The sequence below is a fragment of the Ursus americanus genome, chromosome 12 (assembly GCF_024610735.1).
Source record: "Ursus americanus isolate L20-20 chromosome 12, mUrsAme1.1.p, whole genome shotgun sequence".
NCBI classification, from domain to species: domain Eukaryota; kingdom Metazoa; phylum Chordata; class Mammalia; order Carnivora; family Ursidae; genus Ursus; species Ursus americanus.
In genome coordinates, this window is record NC_142138.1 from 4,685,797 (window position 1) to 4,704,498 (window position 18,702).

Below are 18,702 nucleotides of genomic sequence, written 5' to 3' on the forward strand. Positions count from 1 at the left end.
AAGACAACTATCATATGATTTCTCTCATCTATGGAACATAAGAACTAGGATGATCGGTAGGGGAAGAAAGGGATAAAGAAAGGGGGGGTAATCAGAAGGGGGAATGAAACATGAGAGACTATGGACTATGAGAAACAAACTGAGGACTTCAGAGGGGAGAGGGGTGGGGGAATGGGATAGACCGGTGATGGGTAGTAAGGAGGGCACGTATTGCATGGTGCACTGGGTGTTATACACAACTAATGAATCATCGAGCCTTACATCGGAAACCGGGGATGTACTGTATGGTGACTAACATAATATAATAAAAAATCATTTAAAGGAATATCTATTTTCTTTGGTTAAGTTCTCAGTAGTGCTATTACTGAGTCATAGAATAGCTCTATTTTTAATCTTTTAAGGAACCTCCATACTGTCTTCCAGAGTGGCTGCACCAGTTTGCATTCCCACCAACAGTACACAAGGGCTCTTTTCTCTCCACATCCTTGCCAACACCTGTTGTTTCTTGTGTTGTTGATTTTAGCCATTCTGCCAGGTGTGAGGTGGTATCTCATTGTGGCTTTGATTTGCATTTCCCTGAGGATAAGTGATGTTGAGTATCTCTTCATGTGTCTGTTGGCCCTCTGTATGTCTTCTTTGGAAAAATGTTCAGGTCTCCTGCCCATTTTTAATTGGGTTATTTGGGTTTTTTGTGTGTTGAGTTGTCTAAATTCTTTATATATTTTGGATATTAACCCCTCACTGGATATATCATTTGCAAATGTCTTCTCTCAGTCAGTAGGTTGCCTTTTTCTGTTGATGATTTTCTTCACCAAAAAAGACACATGCACCCCTATTTTACTGAAGCATTATTTACAATAGCCAAGATATGGAAGCAACCCAAGTGTCCATCAAGATAGATGAATAAAGAAGATATAAGAGATACACACATAGAGGAATGTTACTCAGCCATAAAAAAGAATAACATCTTACCACTTGCGACAACATGGATGGACCTGGAAGGTATGATACTAAGTGAAATCAGTCAGAGAAAGACAAATAACCATATGATCTTACTCATGTGGAATTTAAGAAACAAAACAAATGAACAAACAAGGGGGGAAAAAAGACCAAAAAACCCTCAGACTCTTAAATACAGAGAATTGGTGGTTACCAGAGGGAAGGTGGATAGGGGGATGGGTGAAATAGATAAAGGGGATTAAAAGCACAAGTTATCTTGCTTAACTCTGAGAAACGTATAGAATTGTTGAATTACGTAGCACACTTGAAACTAATGTAACACTATGTTAATTGTACATGAATTTTTTTTAATGTCTATCCAAATCCTTTGGCGTTTTTTTAAATGTCCATTTTTTTAAATATCCATCCAATTTTTAAATTGAGGCCCTTGGTTTTTGTTTTCGTTCTGTTTTTTTTTTTTTTACAGTTAAGGGTTATGATTTAGACACTAGTTGCTTAACAGATACATAATTTACAAATATTTTCTCCCAATCTGTGGGTTGTGTTTTCACTTTGATAGTGCCCTTTGATATAAAATGTTTTTAATTATGGTGAAATCAAATTTATCTAGTTCTTCTTTTGCTGTTTGTGCTTTTGGTTTGTAAGAAACCACTGCCTAATTCAAAGTCACAAGGGTTTATGCCTATGTTTTTGAAGTATTTTATACTTTAACTCTTACATTTAGGTCTATTATCCATTTTGAGTTAATTTTTATATATGATGTGAGGTAGGGGTCCAACTTTATTCTTTTGCATATGGCTTTCCAGTTATCCCAGCTTCATGTGTTAAAGTCACTATTTCTTCCCCATTGAATGGTCTTGAGACCCTTGTTAAAAACCAACTGACCATAAATATAAGGGTTTATTTCTTGACTCTCAATTCTATTCATTGATCTAAATGTTTATCCTTGTTAGCACCTCACAATTTTGATTACTACACCTTTGTTTTGTAAGTTTTGAAATCAGGAGGTGTACTTCAACTTTTTATATTCTTTCAAGATCATTTTGGCTGTGCTGGAGCCCTTGTACTTTCTTATAAATTGTAGGATCATTTTGTCAATTTCTGCAAAAGTCCAGCTGGGATTTTTGATAGGGATTACACTGAACATGTAGATCAATTTGGGAAGTTATTTCTATCTTAACAATATTACATCTTTTAATCCATGAACACAGGATGTCTTTCCACTTACTTAGGTCTCCCTTTAAGTTCCTTCAATGATGTTTTATAGTTTTCACCATACAGCTCTTGCACTTCTTTTTGTTTTAATCCTAGGTATTTTTGATGATACTATATGTAGCATGCCTTCTTCATTTCATTTCCAGATTGTTTATTAATGGTATTTAGAAATACAACTGATTTTTGAATTCTGATCTTTTAACCTGCAACCTTGCCGAACTTATTTGTTAACTCTAATAGTTTACATCTTCCTTACCAAACTGGATGCTTTTTACTTTTCTTGTCCAATTACCCCAACTAGAACCTTTTGCACAATGATGGTTAGAAATGGTGAGAGTGGATCTTTGTTTTCTTCCTGATCTTAGGGGAAAGCACTATCTTTCACCAGTAAGTATATTAGCTCTGAGGTTTTCATAGTTACCTTTAACAATTTGGGGAAGTACCCTCCTATTCCTAGGTTGTTCATCCTTTTTTTTTTTTTAACATGAAAGAGTGCTAGATTGTGTCAAATGCTTTTTGTGATTCTACTGAAATAATCATGTGATTTTTGTCCTTTATTCTATTAATGCGGTATATTATGTTCATTATTTTGTCTTTTGTTTTCTTTTATGTTGAAAATGCCCTTGCCTTCCTGGGATGAATTCTACTTAGTCAGGGTATATAATCCTTATATGCTGCTGGAGTTGCCTTGCTAGTATTCTGTTGAGGATTTTTGTTTCTATGTTCCTAACGGATATTGGTCCATAGTTAACTTGTGATATTTTTGTCTGGTTTTGGTATCACAGTAATACTGCCCTCGTGAAATGAGTTGGGAAGTGTTCTCTCCTCTTTTTTTTGGGGGGGGGGAGTTTGTGAAGGACATCTGTTAATTTTTTTTTTTTTTTAATATTTGGCAGAACTCACCAGTGAAGACAATTGGGCCTGGGCTTTTCTTTGTGGGTAGCTTTTTTTAAATTATTAATTCAATTTCTTGTTATAGTTCTATTCAAATTTTCTGTTTCCTCTTAAGTCCATTTTGGTGGTTTGTGTGCTTCCAGGAATTTGTCCATTTCATCTGGGTTTTAATTTTTGGTATATGATTGTTTATAGCATTCCCTCATTATCTTTTTTTTACTTCTATAAGGACAATAAGTAATGACCCCTCTTTCATCTTGATTTTAGTAATTTGTTTCTTCTCTGTGGGGATGGGGGCAGTTTAGCTAGAGGTTATAATTCAGTTCTATCCCAACTTTTGGTTTCACTGATTTTCTCAATTGTTTTCTACTCTCTATTTCATTTACTTCCATTCTAATCTTTATTATTCCCTTCTTTTTGCTTGGGTTTAGTTTGCTCTTCCTTTTTTAGTCTCTTAAGGTGGAAGGTTACTTTATTAATATGTGATCTCCTTTTTTTAACATAAATGTTTACGGTTATAAATTTATCATTTAGCACTGCTTTAGCTGAATTCTGTGAATTTTGATAAGTTGTGTTTCTGTTTTTACTCATCTCAAAGTATTTTCTAATTTCCCTTGTTTTCTTTTTTTTTTTGATCCATTGGTTATTTAGGAATGTGTTGTTTACTGTCCACATTTGAGGATTTCCCAAATTTCCTGCTGTTTTTGATTTCTAGTTTCTTTCCACTATGGTTAGAAAACATATTTTGTGGGATTTCATTACTTTTAAATGTATCGAGACTGTGGCCTAACCTATGGCCTATCCTGGATAATGTTTCATGTGCACTTAAGAAGAATGTGTATTCTGCTGTTGTTAGGTGGAATGTTCTGGATAGGTCTATTAGATCTAGTTGTTTTATAATATCGTTCAGATCTTCTGTTACCTTTCTGATCTGTTAGTTCTATCTCTAATCAAATTTCTTATCCCAAATGGCAATAAGGATCACAAGTGCTCACTACCTGAATCCTTAACCTAGTGAATACAGGCATTGCTAGCTGCAGGTCTTTACCCTAAGAAGGCTGTAGAGTTAAGCAATTTCTTCTTGGGCTTCTTGATGATATCATTAATAGAAATTAAAATGGAAGAACAAATGAGTTCCATGTGTGACTTCCTACTACATGATTATGTTAATTTTGCTATGAAAATCTAAAAAACTGAACATACTCATATTCCTACTTCAGCAAATGTTCTAAGTATACTGGGATATTACTGTAGGCAGGCTTCCTGTAACCAGAATGGCTGGCAAACAAGCAGGAGTCTTTGTGATGCCAGACTCTTTTGCTTCCAACCACCCTCAGTGTGAATGCCAACATGATATAAAACTGCAGGTGGTATTCATAAGCAAGGGAAATCCACATTGCTGTGGACTTAAGTCTGGTCAAGTCTGTGGCTAAAGGAAGGAGAAAAAGAATACACCTCCTCAAGATACTCAAGCTGCTCCTTGGTCTCCCAGGAATTAGCTGAGCTGCTGGGCAGCACCTTCCACCAACCGAAGTCCTTAACCCACAGGATGCCATCCAATGACCTGGGTGAAGGTGAGGGTACCAACGCAATGGGCTTATTGCCTTTCTTCTTATTATTTTTAAAAGATCTCAATTTCTGTAAGAACCATCCTATCCTGACATTTCCACTCAGATAACTTAAGCATTTCCACTCAGGTAACTTAAGCAGCCCAGGTTAGAGAGAAAAGAATGTTTTAAATAATTGTAGGGGCACCTGGGTGGTTGAGTCTGTTAAGCATCTGACTCTTGGTTTCAGCTCAGGTCATGATCTCAGGGTCCTGGGACCAAGTCCCAAGTCAGGCTCCGCGCTCAGTGGGGAGTCCGCTTCCCCTCTCCCGCTGCTCCTCCCCCTGCTTGCATGCTTACTCACTCCCACTCTTTGTCTCTCTTAAATAAATAAATCTTTAAAAAATATTTAAATAATTGTATCTTTGCAAAACAGTAATCCAACGCACTTTTCAAGTCCTCCCCCATATTCTGCCCATAGATATCCCATTATTCATCCTTTCAAAGTCCAGTTCTAATGTTACAACTTCTATAAAACCTCCCAACCCTTTCCATCTCCACAAGAATTAGCAGTTCTTCATATTACAGCCTGCTGATGATACCTATTTCACAGTGAATTCTATTTATCTTGGATATTTAATTGTGAAATGAAGAAAGTATGGTGAAATGGAAAAACATGGGCTTTGAAACCAGGTAAACTTGGATTCAAACTCTGACTCCATAGATAGACCACTAAGGACAAATGATCATGTAAAGCACTGAGCACTCTGTTAACATGAGGGGCTTTGTCCATCCTCACCACCTTGCCCTCTTTGAGGGCAAAATCATTTTGTTATTTTTGCTTGCTTTCTGACATGTCCATCAGTAGGATCATTATCATGATATTGGTAGATAACATTCACTTATTATGGACCAACACTGATCAAAGCAAATTACATATATTAACTCATTTAATATTTATAAAAACCCTCAAGTAGATATTATTATTCTTATTTTTCAGATAAGGACATGGGACAAAGAAAGGCTAAGTAATTCACCCTGGGTCACACATCTGGTAAGTAGAGTCAGGATTTGAATGCAATATATTTGGTACCAAAGCTTGCTCTCATAACAATCATACTATACCTTCACTCTAAGTGTGGTCTTTGTCAATAAAGGAGTATATACAACACTTAGGCAAAATGTGACAGGCATGGTTAGTTGTCCCCAGAATTTCCTTTCCATTAAAAGGAAACTAACAGAGGCACCTGGTTGGCTCAGTCAGTTAAGCTTCAGACTCTTCATCTTGGCTCAGGTTGTGATCTCAAGGGTGCTAGGGTGGGATCAGGCCTCACCGCAGCGGGCTCCGTGCTCAGCAGGGAGTCTGCTAGAAGATTCTCTCCCTCTGTCCCTCCCCCTACTCTCACACACTTGGCGCTCTCTCAAATAAATAAATCTAATTAAATAAATAAATGGATGGATGGATGGAAACTAATAAAACAGGCTTTTCCAAACAAAGTCATAATAGCATCTTATGGAAAATACCCAACATTTTTGATCACTACCCCAACAGAATACTACGTAAGTGCAAAATTTAGATAGTTCTTCTTCTGAAGTAAAAACAGTTCTAATCAAGCCTTACTTAAACTGACACAGAAGCCCAAATTAAACATGCAGGAGACTACTACAAAATTATGTGATCTTTTTTAAAAAATTTTTTTCAACTAATTTATCTATTTAAAGTAGGCTCCACAACCAATGTAGAGCTTGAACTGATGACCCTGAGATCAAGGGTCACACCCTCTACTGACTGAGCCAGCCAGGCACCCCTCCTTAGACGATCTTTCAATTGAAGATCTCACATTACTTTTCACAAATACCTGAAAATACAATAGCAACATTGCAGGGCTAATCTGCTTACCATTTGAAATTAAAATCCCCCAAATAATTTCAGATATCTTTTCTCCTAAAGCAACTAATCGTTTTCTTTATACAAATATTAAAGGTCTAAGCCATAGGTCCTCATTACTGTACTTCAAATAATTTTAACTGAATTTTATGAAGGGCTGAGTTTCTATTAATCAATGCAGAAATTTTCAAAATGTTAAACCCCCAGAGAAGACTTACACCACAGAGCAAGCATAACATCCTTTCTTGCTACTCTCACGAATTAAAAATGCACCATCAGGTTTCCCATAAAGCAAGTCCTCTGCTTGTACTCGATTGATATCCTCAACAAACCAGGTTTTCTCATCATAATGGGGCAGGTTTTCATCTTCCTCATTGATAAAATAGGTCCTAAAAATTAAATGTTAAAATATTATTCTAACAATCAGGTTACCTACATCTAAAAGCAAACTCATGAATAAAACACTCTTCTAAATCTTTAACCACGAAATGACAAAGTAAAACTACAATTTCTTGGACGTTTTTTAATAACTTCATTATTTGCAGAAAGCACAAAATTCACGCATCTCATCCAGTCAGCTGACACAGGAATGTCTGAATGAGCAATGTTTATGCATGCAGCTTTCACGTCAGGTCACGTGGCTCAGCAGGTCTCTGACCTCAAGTGCCTGTAGCAATTCAATTTAAAAGAGGTGCAAAGTTCTTGATTCAATGTCCTCAAGTGACAATGAGAGTCAACATTTAGCATGTATAAAGGCCCATGTCTTAGATGGGGAACAAAACCCTCTGATAGAAAGGTAGAGAACTTACTCATCAGCCTCCTCATTCTTGATTCCCAGCCAGGCATTTAGGCGCTTCTGTCTCACTCCTTTGTGATTGAGCCATCTGCCAGAAGGAAGACATCACTGTCAGTATCTGTGCAAACTCAGCCTGAAGTAGACATGTCCAAGCCAACAAATTTCCGGAGTCCAGGAACCTCTTATTTTACCCACTCCCACTGAAAGTGGCCCAAGATTTCCTTAAACTAGTTTCTCCTTAACTCTTCCTCCAACTTTCTGCAAAAAAGCAGAAACACAGGGAGTTACTTGAAATTACGCACTTCTCTCATGTTTCATTTTCCTTTTCTAGAAGATTGTACCACCATAAGCACATATATACTTGTACTCAAACACACAGGGACATCTGTTTCTGAAATCATTGGTTATGTGAGCATGGTGTCACATTTGCAATCCCCGCTAAGCCAGAAGACTCAATTCCTGTGTGGCCCACTATACTGAGTTAAACATTCTAAAACAATTTCAAGGTCTGTTCTTGTACCTAAGCAAGCCACAAGAAACTCAGGATGGCAATCTGAGTAATTAATACAAATTTACCTCATCACTAGGCAAATCATAGTATTTTATTTTTTTTAAGGAATCATTTTTTTAAAGATTTTATTTATTTGAGAGAGAGAACATGAAAGAGAGATAGATCACGAGCAGGGGGAAGGGGTAGAGGGAGAAGCAGACTCCCTGCTAAGCAGAGAGCCCAATGTGTCAATCCCAGGACCCTGAGATCATGATCTGAGCCAAAGGCAGACGCTTAACTGACTGAGCCACCCAGGCGCCCCAAATCATAGTATTTTAAAATATACCAAAATTTTAGATGTAAAACAACATACCATTAAATTTAGTTCCACTGACATGGCCACTGGTCTAAAAATTTGAGCGAGTATAAAAACTTTCTCATTCTTCACCATCCTCCAACCAGGCTCCTGATCATTTAGGTCTCCTCATAAACATCATCTCCTCAGGGAGGACTACCCTAATTATCCTAACTAAGGCAGTCCCCTTGTCACTCATTCTCTATATTTTACTTTATTCTATCATCTTCATAGCACTTGCGTGAAATTCATTATTTTATATTTTCACTTAGGCTGGTCTCCCCCACTAAAATGTAAGCTGCTTTTAAGAAAGGGGTCTCTGTCCTATTGTTCATGGCTATTCCCAATGCTGAAAACAGTGCCAGCATATAGTAGATACTCAATAAATATCTCCCTAAATACCCTAGTTATCTTTATTAGCAGATAATGATTTATCACCCATGGTATTATCTGAACTCTTTTATATTTAGTTTACATAACTCGTTAAAGGAACTTTTCAAGGTCTAGTTTGCCACACTTATTCATGCCTTTTGGGATGGTATATTTTTTAATAATCTCATCACTTTCCAGAGCAAACAAGGGCTTCCATTCATTCTTTTGGTCCGTGGCATAAGCCTTCTTCTTGGGCCTTTCTTCAGCTTCATTATGTGACCAGAATCACATAACCTTTCCAAGAGCAGACACACCCTGATTTTAGACAAAGTACCTGCTTGCCTTGTTTCCAAAGCTTTTCTGTATGCCATGTGTACTTGCTTGACTTTTTTTTTTTTTTGGCCACAACAGCAAACTGAAGTGATCTCTAGAGAGGGGTTACTAAAAACTACTCAGCACAGCATAGTTCTAATTGTTTGCCCCCAAAACTTATCACCTTAAATTTTACTCTACTGAAACTCAATAGCCACTGTTCCCCACCTCTAAGCTTTTTATTATCTCCCCTCTCCCTTTTTCATACAAAGAAACCCTGAAGTCTAAGGAAAATCCAGTCAGAGGTCTTTACTTTGTCTTCTACCAAGAGTTTGAATCAAGTTGTGTTACATGCACGAAAGTCACCTATAAACATATTTCGTAGCAGTCTATTCATTACCTAGAACAAAACCTAATATATTTTCCTTTCTCGTGGATTCTCTAAGACAGTCATTTGTCCTAAAAATCTAACACCTTGTTCTGATAATATAGCTTTCAATCTATAGTTGAGTAATATCCCTATATCTAGCTAACAAACAGTTTTCTGTAATATTAAAAAGTTGAGTTTCACTCCTTAGGTCAAATTATCTTGCATGTCTGCCATTGGCACATTTCTATTACCTGAATACAGAATTTCATTTCTTAGATATAAAAACCCTTTAAGAGACTGTTCTGTATACTTATTTGTAGGCCCTCACTCTTAGTATTCTTGTCTGTGCTCATGAGGGGTGATTTCTATTTCTGTGGTTTACTATGTAATCAAAGATTCTGGTTTTTGTATTTAAGTAAACACTAACCTGTCCTTTTTAAGCTATACTACATTGCTCATGCCACACCCATCCTCTGAGATTTCCCATTTGTATGGACTAGAATCTAGAATGCTACATTCTGGTTTGCCCCACATGTTGACTTTAGGTAAACTCTGGTACCACCAAGTACACCCAGGATTGCTTTCCTGTATTCTTAAAATCTCACTGGCCAGTTCTCAATTACAAATCTCTTCCTCTCCCTCTAACATGTCTAGTGCCAGCAGTAATCTGGTGCTGGTGTTTCTCCCATACAGGCCCAGACTACTCACACAAGGTGCTGATCTCGGATCTTGCGCAGCTGGATCAGGTCAGGTTTGATGCTGTTCATTTTTTTATCTATTTCCCGGTTGTCCAAAGCTTGTTTCTTCAAATCCTGCTCTAGACGCATTTTGCTATCATGAATCTCACCCAGACGTGATTTCAATTTGTCATAATTCATCATAATTCTGTGAAAATATTGACACAGTAAGGCTAAAACAGGAACCAAGCAGAAACGTTCTATAATGTGAGCATAGTCCTAATACCTTAAGTGTGGTAGACATCTGTTTTTGCCCAGTCCATATCCATTCTCATTCTGTTGGTAATGGCACCTTGATGTTCCCTGTAGGTAAGGGCTCCTGCCCCCATCTCAGAGTCACAGGTGAATATTCACACAACCCAGCCCAGCCATTAAGAGTATTCCATTACATCCTATCCTTACCCTCAGGCCACAGTGGCTGGTTCAGGAATGGAAATCATACCCTAACTGACCCAATGAGAGTCAATTCTAGTTTGCTAAAACTATTGTAAACAGAGATTCTCTCTTCCCACTGAGATTGCTAAGTTATAAATATGTGATTCTAGGACTCCCAGCAGCTGTACTGCCACCTCATAGGGAAAGCCTGCCTGAGGATGAAGCCAATACAGAGAAAAACTAAGGCAAAAGACAGAATATGAGAGAAAGTCCTGATGAGCTTGTTTGGGCCCTGGATCCAGTCATGACTGAACAAGTAAAGCTGTACGTATGATCTTCAAGAGGCAGCACGATGTAACAGTTACGAGCAACAGCTTTGCAGTCAGCCTGCCTGCCTAAGTCTGGATCTCTGCCCTGCCACTTACTGCATGGCCATGGGCAAGTTATTCAGCTTCTCTGTGCCTTCATTTCCTCATCTGTTTAAAATGGGTGTCTACAATAGTACCTACTTCACTCAGTTAGTATGTGAATTAAATGTGGTAATACATGTAAAAAGGACCACACGGTGCCTGTACGTCTTGGCCAGCACTCAGCAGATAATGACTATAAGCTTTTCCAGCACACAAAGTCTTGCTGTGCTCTGAAGGCAGTAACTGTCCGCATCACTCATTTGTCACTCAAAAATATGTTTTTTTATTACTATTAAAACATCATCAGCTACTTTACCTCCCTTTGCAACAAAACTACAAGTTCTTTTCTATCCCTTCATTCTTAATAATAATGGCTATTTAATGATAGCCTATGCCAAGATACACACACACATGCCTTTCTGTACCATAAGTATACATGTGTGTGTGTCTATCTCCTGATTCTCATAGCATTTCAAAAAGATATTATCTACAGTTTATAGAGGAGGAAGCAGGCTCAGAGAGTTAAGTAACTTACCTAAGGTCACACAGCTAGTAAATGATCAATATAGAATTCAAGCCCATGGTTTTAACCATTAAGCTATACTGCCTCAACAGTATTAGCCCTATTCTCATGCACACAGAAGTTCACTGACACTTCGGTGCTAGTATGAGAAATAATTTTGCTTTTCCCTTGCAAATGATTCATTTTTATTTATTATTCGTTTTTTCATTCCTTAGCCCACTGTTATCTGGCTCAGTCTCCCAACATTCCACTACATTTGCTTTGACAAAGACTTCCAATATCCTTTTAGTTGCCAGACCCAATACTTCTCATGCTACTCACTCTCTCTGTGTAATCCTGGCATCTACTATCACCTACACACTTATGCCTCCCAAATCCTTTCTGTACCTTGAGTTCCAAAACCAAATAACCAGCTATCTGCCTCTCAGACAACTCCATTTGGGTCCTCACAGGAACCTCAGACTCATTGGTTCCAACCCTGAACTTTCCTCATGCACCTCCTATTTTGGTGAATAACATCATTCCTTATTGATTCATATTAGAAATCTAGGAATAATTTTTGACTTCTTCCACACCTATCATATCTGGTCAGGTATCAAGTCTTCAGCATTTCTATTAATTCCCCCTCCTTTCCTGCCATTGCTCTGGTTCAGGCCCTCACCATCATTTAACCTGATGACCACAAACACTGTAGTCACCTGCAATAGTCAAGCTGGTCTTCCTGCCCACGGTTTTGTTCAGCCTCCAATTTATTCTCAGAGTGCTGCTGTTGATTTTCAGTTCAACAAAAATTCAGTGAGCATCACCATGTACTCTCAGGGACCAAAGGAAGTGCTAGAGCTATCAGGGAAAATAAGCCACCTTCCTCATTCCACCAACAAGCTTGCAGTTTAGTGGTTATGATCTTCAGTAAATGTTACAGTAGGATCAGGACCAGATACTGTCGGGGTAGGGACAAAAAGCTTCTAAACCAGTCAGGGAAATTTTTCTTAGAAAAGTCATGAGTAAGTTGAATCCTAAAGGATGAGCAGGAGTTAAAAATTTGGAAGATGTCGACATAGAAGGAAACTGAAAAGAGAAGGTTCAGTTTGGTGCTATTACGAGAACAACAAATAGTTGCATATATGACATTTAAGGGGGTGAAAAGCAAACACAAAAGAGATTATTGGGGAAGAAAAGAAGTCTTGTCTCACTGATGCACTTGGATGGGTTAGGTAGATTTACCGTTCAATTTCCTTTTCGTTCCCCTCTCTGCGAAATCGCTCAATATATTCTTTGCTATGTTGTTCCTGTGTGTGACATTGCTCTTCAAATATTTTAATTGTTTCATTAAAAGCTTCAATTGCAGTCCTCTTCATCTGTATTTCCTATAGAAGAGAAAAAAGGAAAGACACACACTTTATTATTTTTTTTTTTTGGTAACCTTGGTCTTAAAACAAATCTTGTAATTCTAGTTATGATTCCATATAAGACTGAATTAAGATGGCTAATACAACTCCTGTTTAACTCCTACCCTTATTACTTATATGCAAAATACATCATTCAAACTTTAAAAGAAAAAGAACTATTACTTAAAATATAGCTGAGAATCATCACAAAAAGGCCTGAGTTGCTAAGAGAGATTAACCCTAAACTCTTTGAAGACAAGGATAAAGTTATGTCTTTGCACTTATTACAGTACTGACCCCCAAGAAGTGCTAAAGGAGTAAATGAATAGAATGGAGAAGTCCATACACCAGTGTGCATAGCCTTATTCCCAGAAGACTCCTAGGGTCTATTCATTTTATCAATTCTAAAATATGCAGTTTTCCCAAGAGATTCATCAATAGACTAATTTGATTAGAAGCAGAAAATGAGGGGCGTCTGGCTGGCTCAGTTGGTAGAGCATAGGACTCTTGATCTCAGGGTTATAAGGCAAGCTGCAGGTTGGGTGCACATTACTTTAAAAAGATCTTTAAAATGAAAACAAAGAAGCAGCAGAAAATGAAAGGGGGAAGAATAGCAGCTAAAATCAGATGCAGAATAAAATGAAAAACTAAAACTTCACAAAACAAATGCCCAGTAAGCTAAGACATTCAACATTAGGATAAGTAGTCCTATATATTTTGATGAGCTCTGAGGATATTTGTAGACTTTAGCATCTGAACCCTGACTCCCCAAAATCTTCAGAGGGTTAAACTTTGTTCAATTTATATTAGAAAGTCAAGAGCAATGCATGAAGGTCTAGAGAATTGCTATCCTGAATGTTTACAAATTTTAAGTTTTGGTGCTTATGGGATTATTTCTCAAAACTATCTGGCATTGATTAATTTCAACAAATGATTACTGAGAATCCACTATACAGAAAGTACAATCTGGTGATAAAGAGATTAATAAAACACGAAGCCTGCCTTGCAGGTTTTGGAACACACAGGTGAAATTGATTTCTGAACTCCAGTAAGGTTCTGTTTCATGTCATGGGAGAAGCAATCAAGCTAGGGTGAATTATTTACTGCTTTACAGAGGCTTCATGGAGGAGACAAGAACCTTATGATGCTCCATGTGGTTGAGGTTATATCACACATATCTCAAATAGTACTGTAAACTTATTAGAATGCCCATATCTAAATACCTAGCTACAAATTCTACAACTCTCAAATTACAGTGAAGAGTCTTGGCTCCCTTGCAAGGTCAAAAAATTACCTATGAAGCTCTGGCCCTGTATCCTTAAAGAAGACACTAATAATTTACACTTTACTAACACTGGTGTATTTTACAGCATTGCCAAAGAAGTAGCTGCCCCATAAACAAGGCCACTATACCTACCACAGAAACTATAAATCTACCTGTATCTACGCGCCCTCCTTTCTCCTCTCCAACCCCTCTATGATTCCTTCTCATCAGCATACAAACAAGTTCTAGTAACACAACTTTGAAAAAATAATCCCTTAACCCTAAATTCTCTTCCAGTCAATTAAGTTCCTTGAACAAATAGTCTATATGGGCTGTCTTTCTTTGCTCATCTCTCATTCACACTCCAACTCACTCTATTCTGGCTTCCGTACCTACCATTCCAGAGGCTGCTCTTTCCATGGTCACCAATGATCTCATTGACAAATTCCTGTCCCTTATCCCAACCCATCGCTAAGTCCTATCACTTCCTCCTAATTACATGTAATCCAGATGTCAAATACCCCCACATGCAGTCTATTCTTACCCTGTGCCAACTATGACTCAGGATACACGATCTCTTCACATTCTCTGGGAAGAATTCACTTATATCAAAGCAATCCAAATTTTATCTAAGATTTCACAGAAAAAACAGGAGGTCTATAACACTTATAAGTACTTATAAACAGGGGAGATAAATTCTTTAATCTCCCTTTAACACCCGTTGTCCCAGCACATCTCCTGTACTGCTGATCACTGCATCCCTCCCTTTCTCCCCCCACCTCCCAAAGCTTTAAGCCTCCACAGCTCTTCTCTGCTCAGCCGTCTCATGTTCTGCTCTCAATTCTCACACAGAGTTAGCCCTCTCCCAGCTTTGACCCAGGGGCTTTTTTGGCTGCCTCCATCTACTCCCATACCCAGCTCCCCAACCAAGGATTCCAAGTCCAGAACCCAGTCTCACATCAGCAGCTGAGAACTCATAATCTGCTGTTAAATCCCCAATATTACTGAGCATGTAGGCAGCATTTTCTCTAGCCAGGACAACAAAACAGAAATGCAGTTCTATACAAGCCAAAGCTGCAGGCATCAGTGGCCACTTTTTCTAGCCTTTTTCACAGGAGGGTTAGTGCTTCCCTAGACTCTAGTTCAGACTATGAGGCTGACTCCAGGGCCCTGCCAAAATGGAAGTGCTTTTGGTTCATTATCTTGTATAAATTCATTCAACAAATAAGTGAACACTAACTATATGCCAGGCATTACTTGAAGCATTTGGGATACGTAAGTAAGCAAGCTTAGATAAATATTTCTGCCCTCCCAGAACTTATAGTTTAGGGGGTTATACAGACAATAAATAACAGATTTAAGTAAGTAATACATGTAGTTTGTTAGAATTATTAAGAATCTATAAGAATTGTTATGGAAAAAAGAAAAGTAGAGTGGGAAAGGAGGACTGAAATTCGAGTTGCAATTTTAAATCAAGTTGCCAGCTAGGCCTTCTTGAGATGACAACATTTGAGCAAAGACTTGAAGGAGGTGAGGGGGTTAACCAGGTGACTACAGGGTGGGTGGGGAGTGTTTCAGGCAAGGAAGCAGCCAGTGCAAACACTCAAAGGTAGGAAGCAGGTCTAGTATATTCGAGGAACAGCAAAGAGGCTAGTGTGGTTAGAGTATAGTGAGGAACAGAGTTAGAAGAAATGAGGTCAAAGAGGAAGAGTGGCACAGATCATACTATAAAAAGCACTCTGGCTCTTCCTAAGTGTAAACAATGGAACCAGAGATAGGTCTTAAACAAAGGAGTACTGTAATCCTACCTATGTTTTACAAGGACAGGTTTCCCCAGCATTTTCAAAGTACACAGTTCCTATGAAAATTTTCATAAGCCAAAATTGCATAAAGCATAGAAGCAATTACCATTAATTTATGTGGGAAAAATCTTCAGTGTTCCTAGAGTCAAAAAATAACTTCTCCTAGGCTTTCTTCCTGATACCTTAGGACACATCTTGCTAAGGGATGTACAAAGTAAAGCAGATAAAGCACAGATGCTCACAGACACAGTTCAAAGTTACGGTGGCTTGATGCTGAGAGGCTGAATGCACTTCTCAAGGAAGAAACAAGGCAGCACCACTCCCACTGCTCAGGGATGTGTGCTGCCTCTAAAAGCTTGCTGCAAAACAAGCTCGGAATGCTATTGTCACTTTTCACTCTTTTTTATAAAAGCAGAAGTCTTCAGATTTCTTCCAGTTAGTGAAAGCAAGTACTAATGTAGGTCTTTCATAAAAGCCAAGTGGTGTAACGTGAACTTGCAAAATGCAGGAGATACCTGTATTACCAGCTGCTCTATTGAGAATTGATGGGGGGGGGGGTAGGGGAGCAGGGATAAGGGCAAGATCTGTTAGGAGATTTCTGTGGTAAATCAAAGCAAGACATGATAGTGGGCTTCGATCAAGGTAGTAGCAGTGGATGTGGCGAGAAGGGGTCGCATTCTGGCTATGTTCTAAAGGTAAAGTAAACAGGAATTCCTGATGATTAGATGGAAGATGTAAAAGAAAGAGTCTCAGGTGGCTTCAAGGCTTTCGACCTGAGCAAGACAGATATGATCACTCTCAACTGAGATGGGGAAGGCAAAGGGTAGAACAGCCTTGAGTTCAATTTTGTTCATGAATTCAGTTTTGACAAGTTAAATTTGAGATACCTATTTAATATCCAAGTGGAGCTGTTGAAAAGGTAGTTGGGTATATATAAGTCTAGAATTAACTTAGAAGAAGCAGAGATGTTAGTTTGGGAGTTACTGGCATATAGATGGTATGTAAAGCCATGAGACTGTTTGAGATCACCAGAGAGTGAATAAGTAATCAGACAAAAGAAGAGGACCAATGTCAAAGCGGAGAAATCAGCAACGAAGTCCAAGAAAGAACTACCAGGGAGGTTAAATTCTCAGCTGTCTCGACTTATTTCTAGATCTGGAAGTTCTATTTATAATTAGTTATGGTTTTTTGTTCTACTTCCAATCTATAGAAATAATCATATTGTTTCTGCATACAGTCATGTTTTTAATGTTTACCATTTTTTTAGTGTGAGATATAATAAGCGCATAAAACAAATGCACAGTTGAACAAATTGTTATAAAATGAACTTCCACTACCAGCAACCCCAGAAATTCCTTGTGTGTCCTTTCTGCATCGTAACTTCCTGCCTTTTCCCACTCCACCTCCCCCAGCTTAGTGATAACACTACCCTGCCCTTTATGATGATTTCCTTGTTATTCTTCATGATTTTACCACTTTATATCCCCAGCCAAAATTTAAAAATTAACATTTGCCTGGTTTTGTACCTTCTAAGAATAGACTCATAGTATATGTATTCTTTTGCCTCTTTTATTCAATAGTCTTTGTAAGATTAAACAGTGTTGTATGTTGCCCTTTAAACAAATACGCACACTGGAATACAGTAATCCATCACTGCTTCGTTTGATGCAGAGAAAAGGGATTAAAGTATGCCATTTTGGCAAATGCACATTGTGTTTGACAAAGGTTGTCAGAGTAATTCAACCTTTTGTGGAATAGAGTCTCATCTCTCCCTCTGTGTTTCTAAAATCAAGCACAGTATCATGCCTAGATGCTACAAACGACTAAATTGGAATTTAGGAGATTTATATTCTAAATCCTGATTTGCTAAAAATTGGTTATGTCCCTTAAGAGAGTCTTTCTATGCTTCAAGTTCGTATCTATAAGATGGAGATAATGGCAACCCCAGCTATATTTGAGAGAGAAAGAGAGAGAGAGAGAGTGTGTGTGTGTGACAGAAGAGAGAGAGGGGATCAGGTAAAAAAAAAAAGGGGGGGAGGATTATACATCCAAAAACATTTATTAACTACCTTAGTCTAGTCCTGATATATTTTAGCCATAGATGACAGTATACCACATACAAAATTTCCCTACCTTGGGTTTTTTTTTGCGTAATGTATCTTAGAAATTACTCAAAATCAGGGGGCACTTGGGTGGCGCAGTTCGTTGAGCGTCCAGCTCTTGGTTTCAGCGCAGGTCATGATCTCAGGGTTCTGAGATCAAGCCCCATGTCTGGCTTTGCTCAGTGTGGGGTCTGCTTGGGATTCTCCCTCTCCTTCTGCCCCTCCCTGCCACTCATGCTCATGAGTGCTCTCTCTCTCTCAAAAAAAAAAATTAATAAATCTTTAAAAAAAAAAAGAAATTACTCAAAATCAGTAAATATAGGCCATCATTTTTTGATGGTTATAAAATAATTTCATCATTTTGTTTAAAAAAAAGAAAAGCTCATTTTTGTTATATATATTATTGTTATTAATGTGCATACTATTATTTCTATTATTTCCTCCTTTCTATTTGTAACTGTATTTTTCCCAAATCCCCTTAATTCTATCACCTCAAACATCTCAGCATATTTTCATAAAGTGTTGCCTTTAGGTTAGTGGGTATACCCAGAGGAAATCACACTGTTCACAAACTTCTACATGCCGCCTCCTGTGCCTGAAACTACATCATAAGTGTTCCTCAGGTCATCAGGAATTCCTAAAAAGCACTTAGTAACAGCAGTTGCCTCCAAGGAATGGGGACTTTTACTTTGTATGGAATAATTCATATAGAATTCAGCAATAATTTATACTGAATTTAACATAAATATTTATATAACTTTTATACTTCTTAAAAATTAAAGTTTTAAAATAATTCCTGAAAACCTATTTTAATAGCTGTATAACATTCTACTATATGTATGATCACTTCACCACCCCGATGTTGATCATTTATGTTGATTCAATCTGAAGAAGCATCAGTA

At 37.9% G+C, this 18,702-nt stretch overlaps 1 protein-coding gene across 3 annotated transcripts in view; it reads right to left on the minus strand.

Moving 5' to 3' along the window:
- The window catches only part of PIK3R3 (phosphoinositide-3-kinase regulatory subunit 3), a 123,947-nt gene that overhangs the window by 5,202 nt on the left and 100,043 nt on the right, over nt 1-18,702 (minus strand). For all 3 annotated transcript variants that reach the window (XM_045799656.2, XM_087865857.1, XM_045799657.2), the window contains 4 exons: nt 12,469-12,611; nt 9,908-10,084; nt 7,314-7,388; nt 6,723-6,893 (listed from right to left, as the gene is read on the minus strand). In XM_045799656.2, the coding sequence (XP_045655612.1) occupies nt 6,723-6,893; nt 7,314-7,388; nt 9,908-10,084; nt 12,469-12,611 (566 nt within the window). The remainder of the gene's footprint in view (nt 1-6,722; nt 6,894-7,313; nt 7,389-9,907; nt 10,085-12,468; nt 12,612-18,702) is intronic.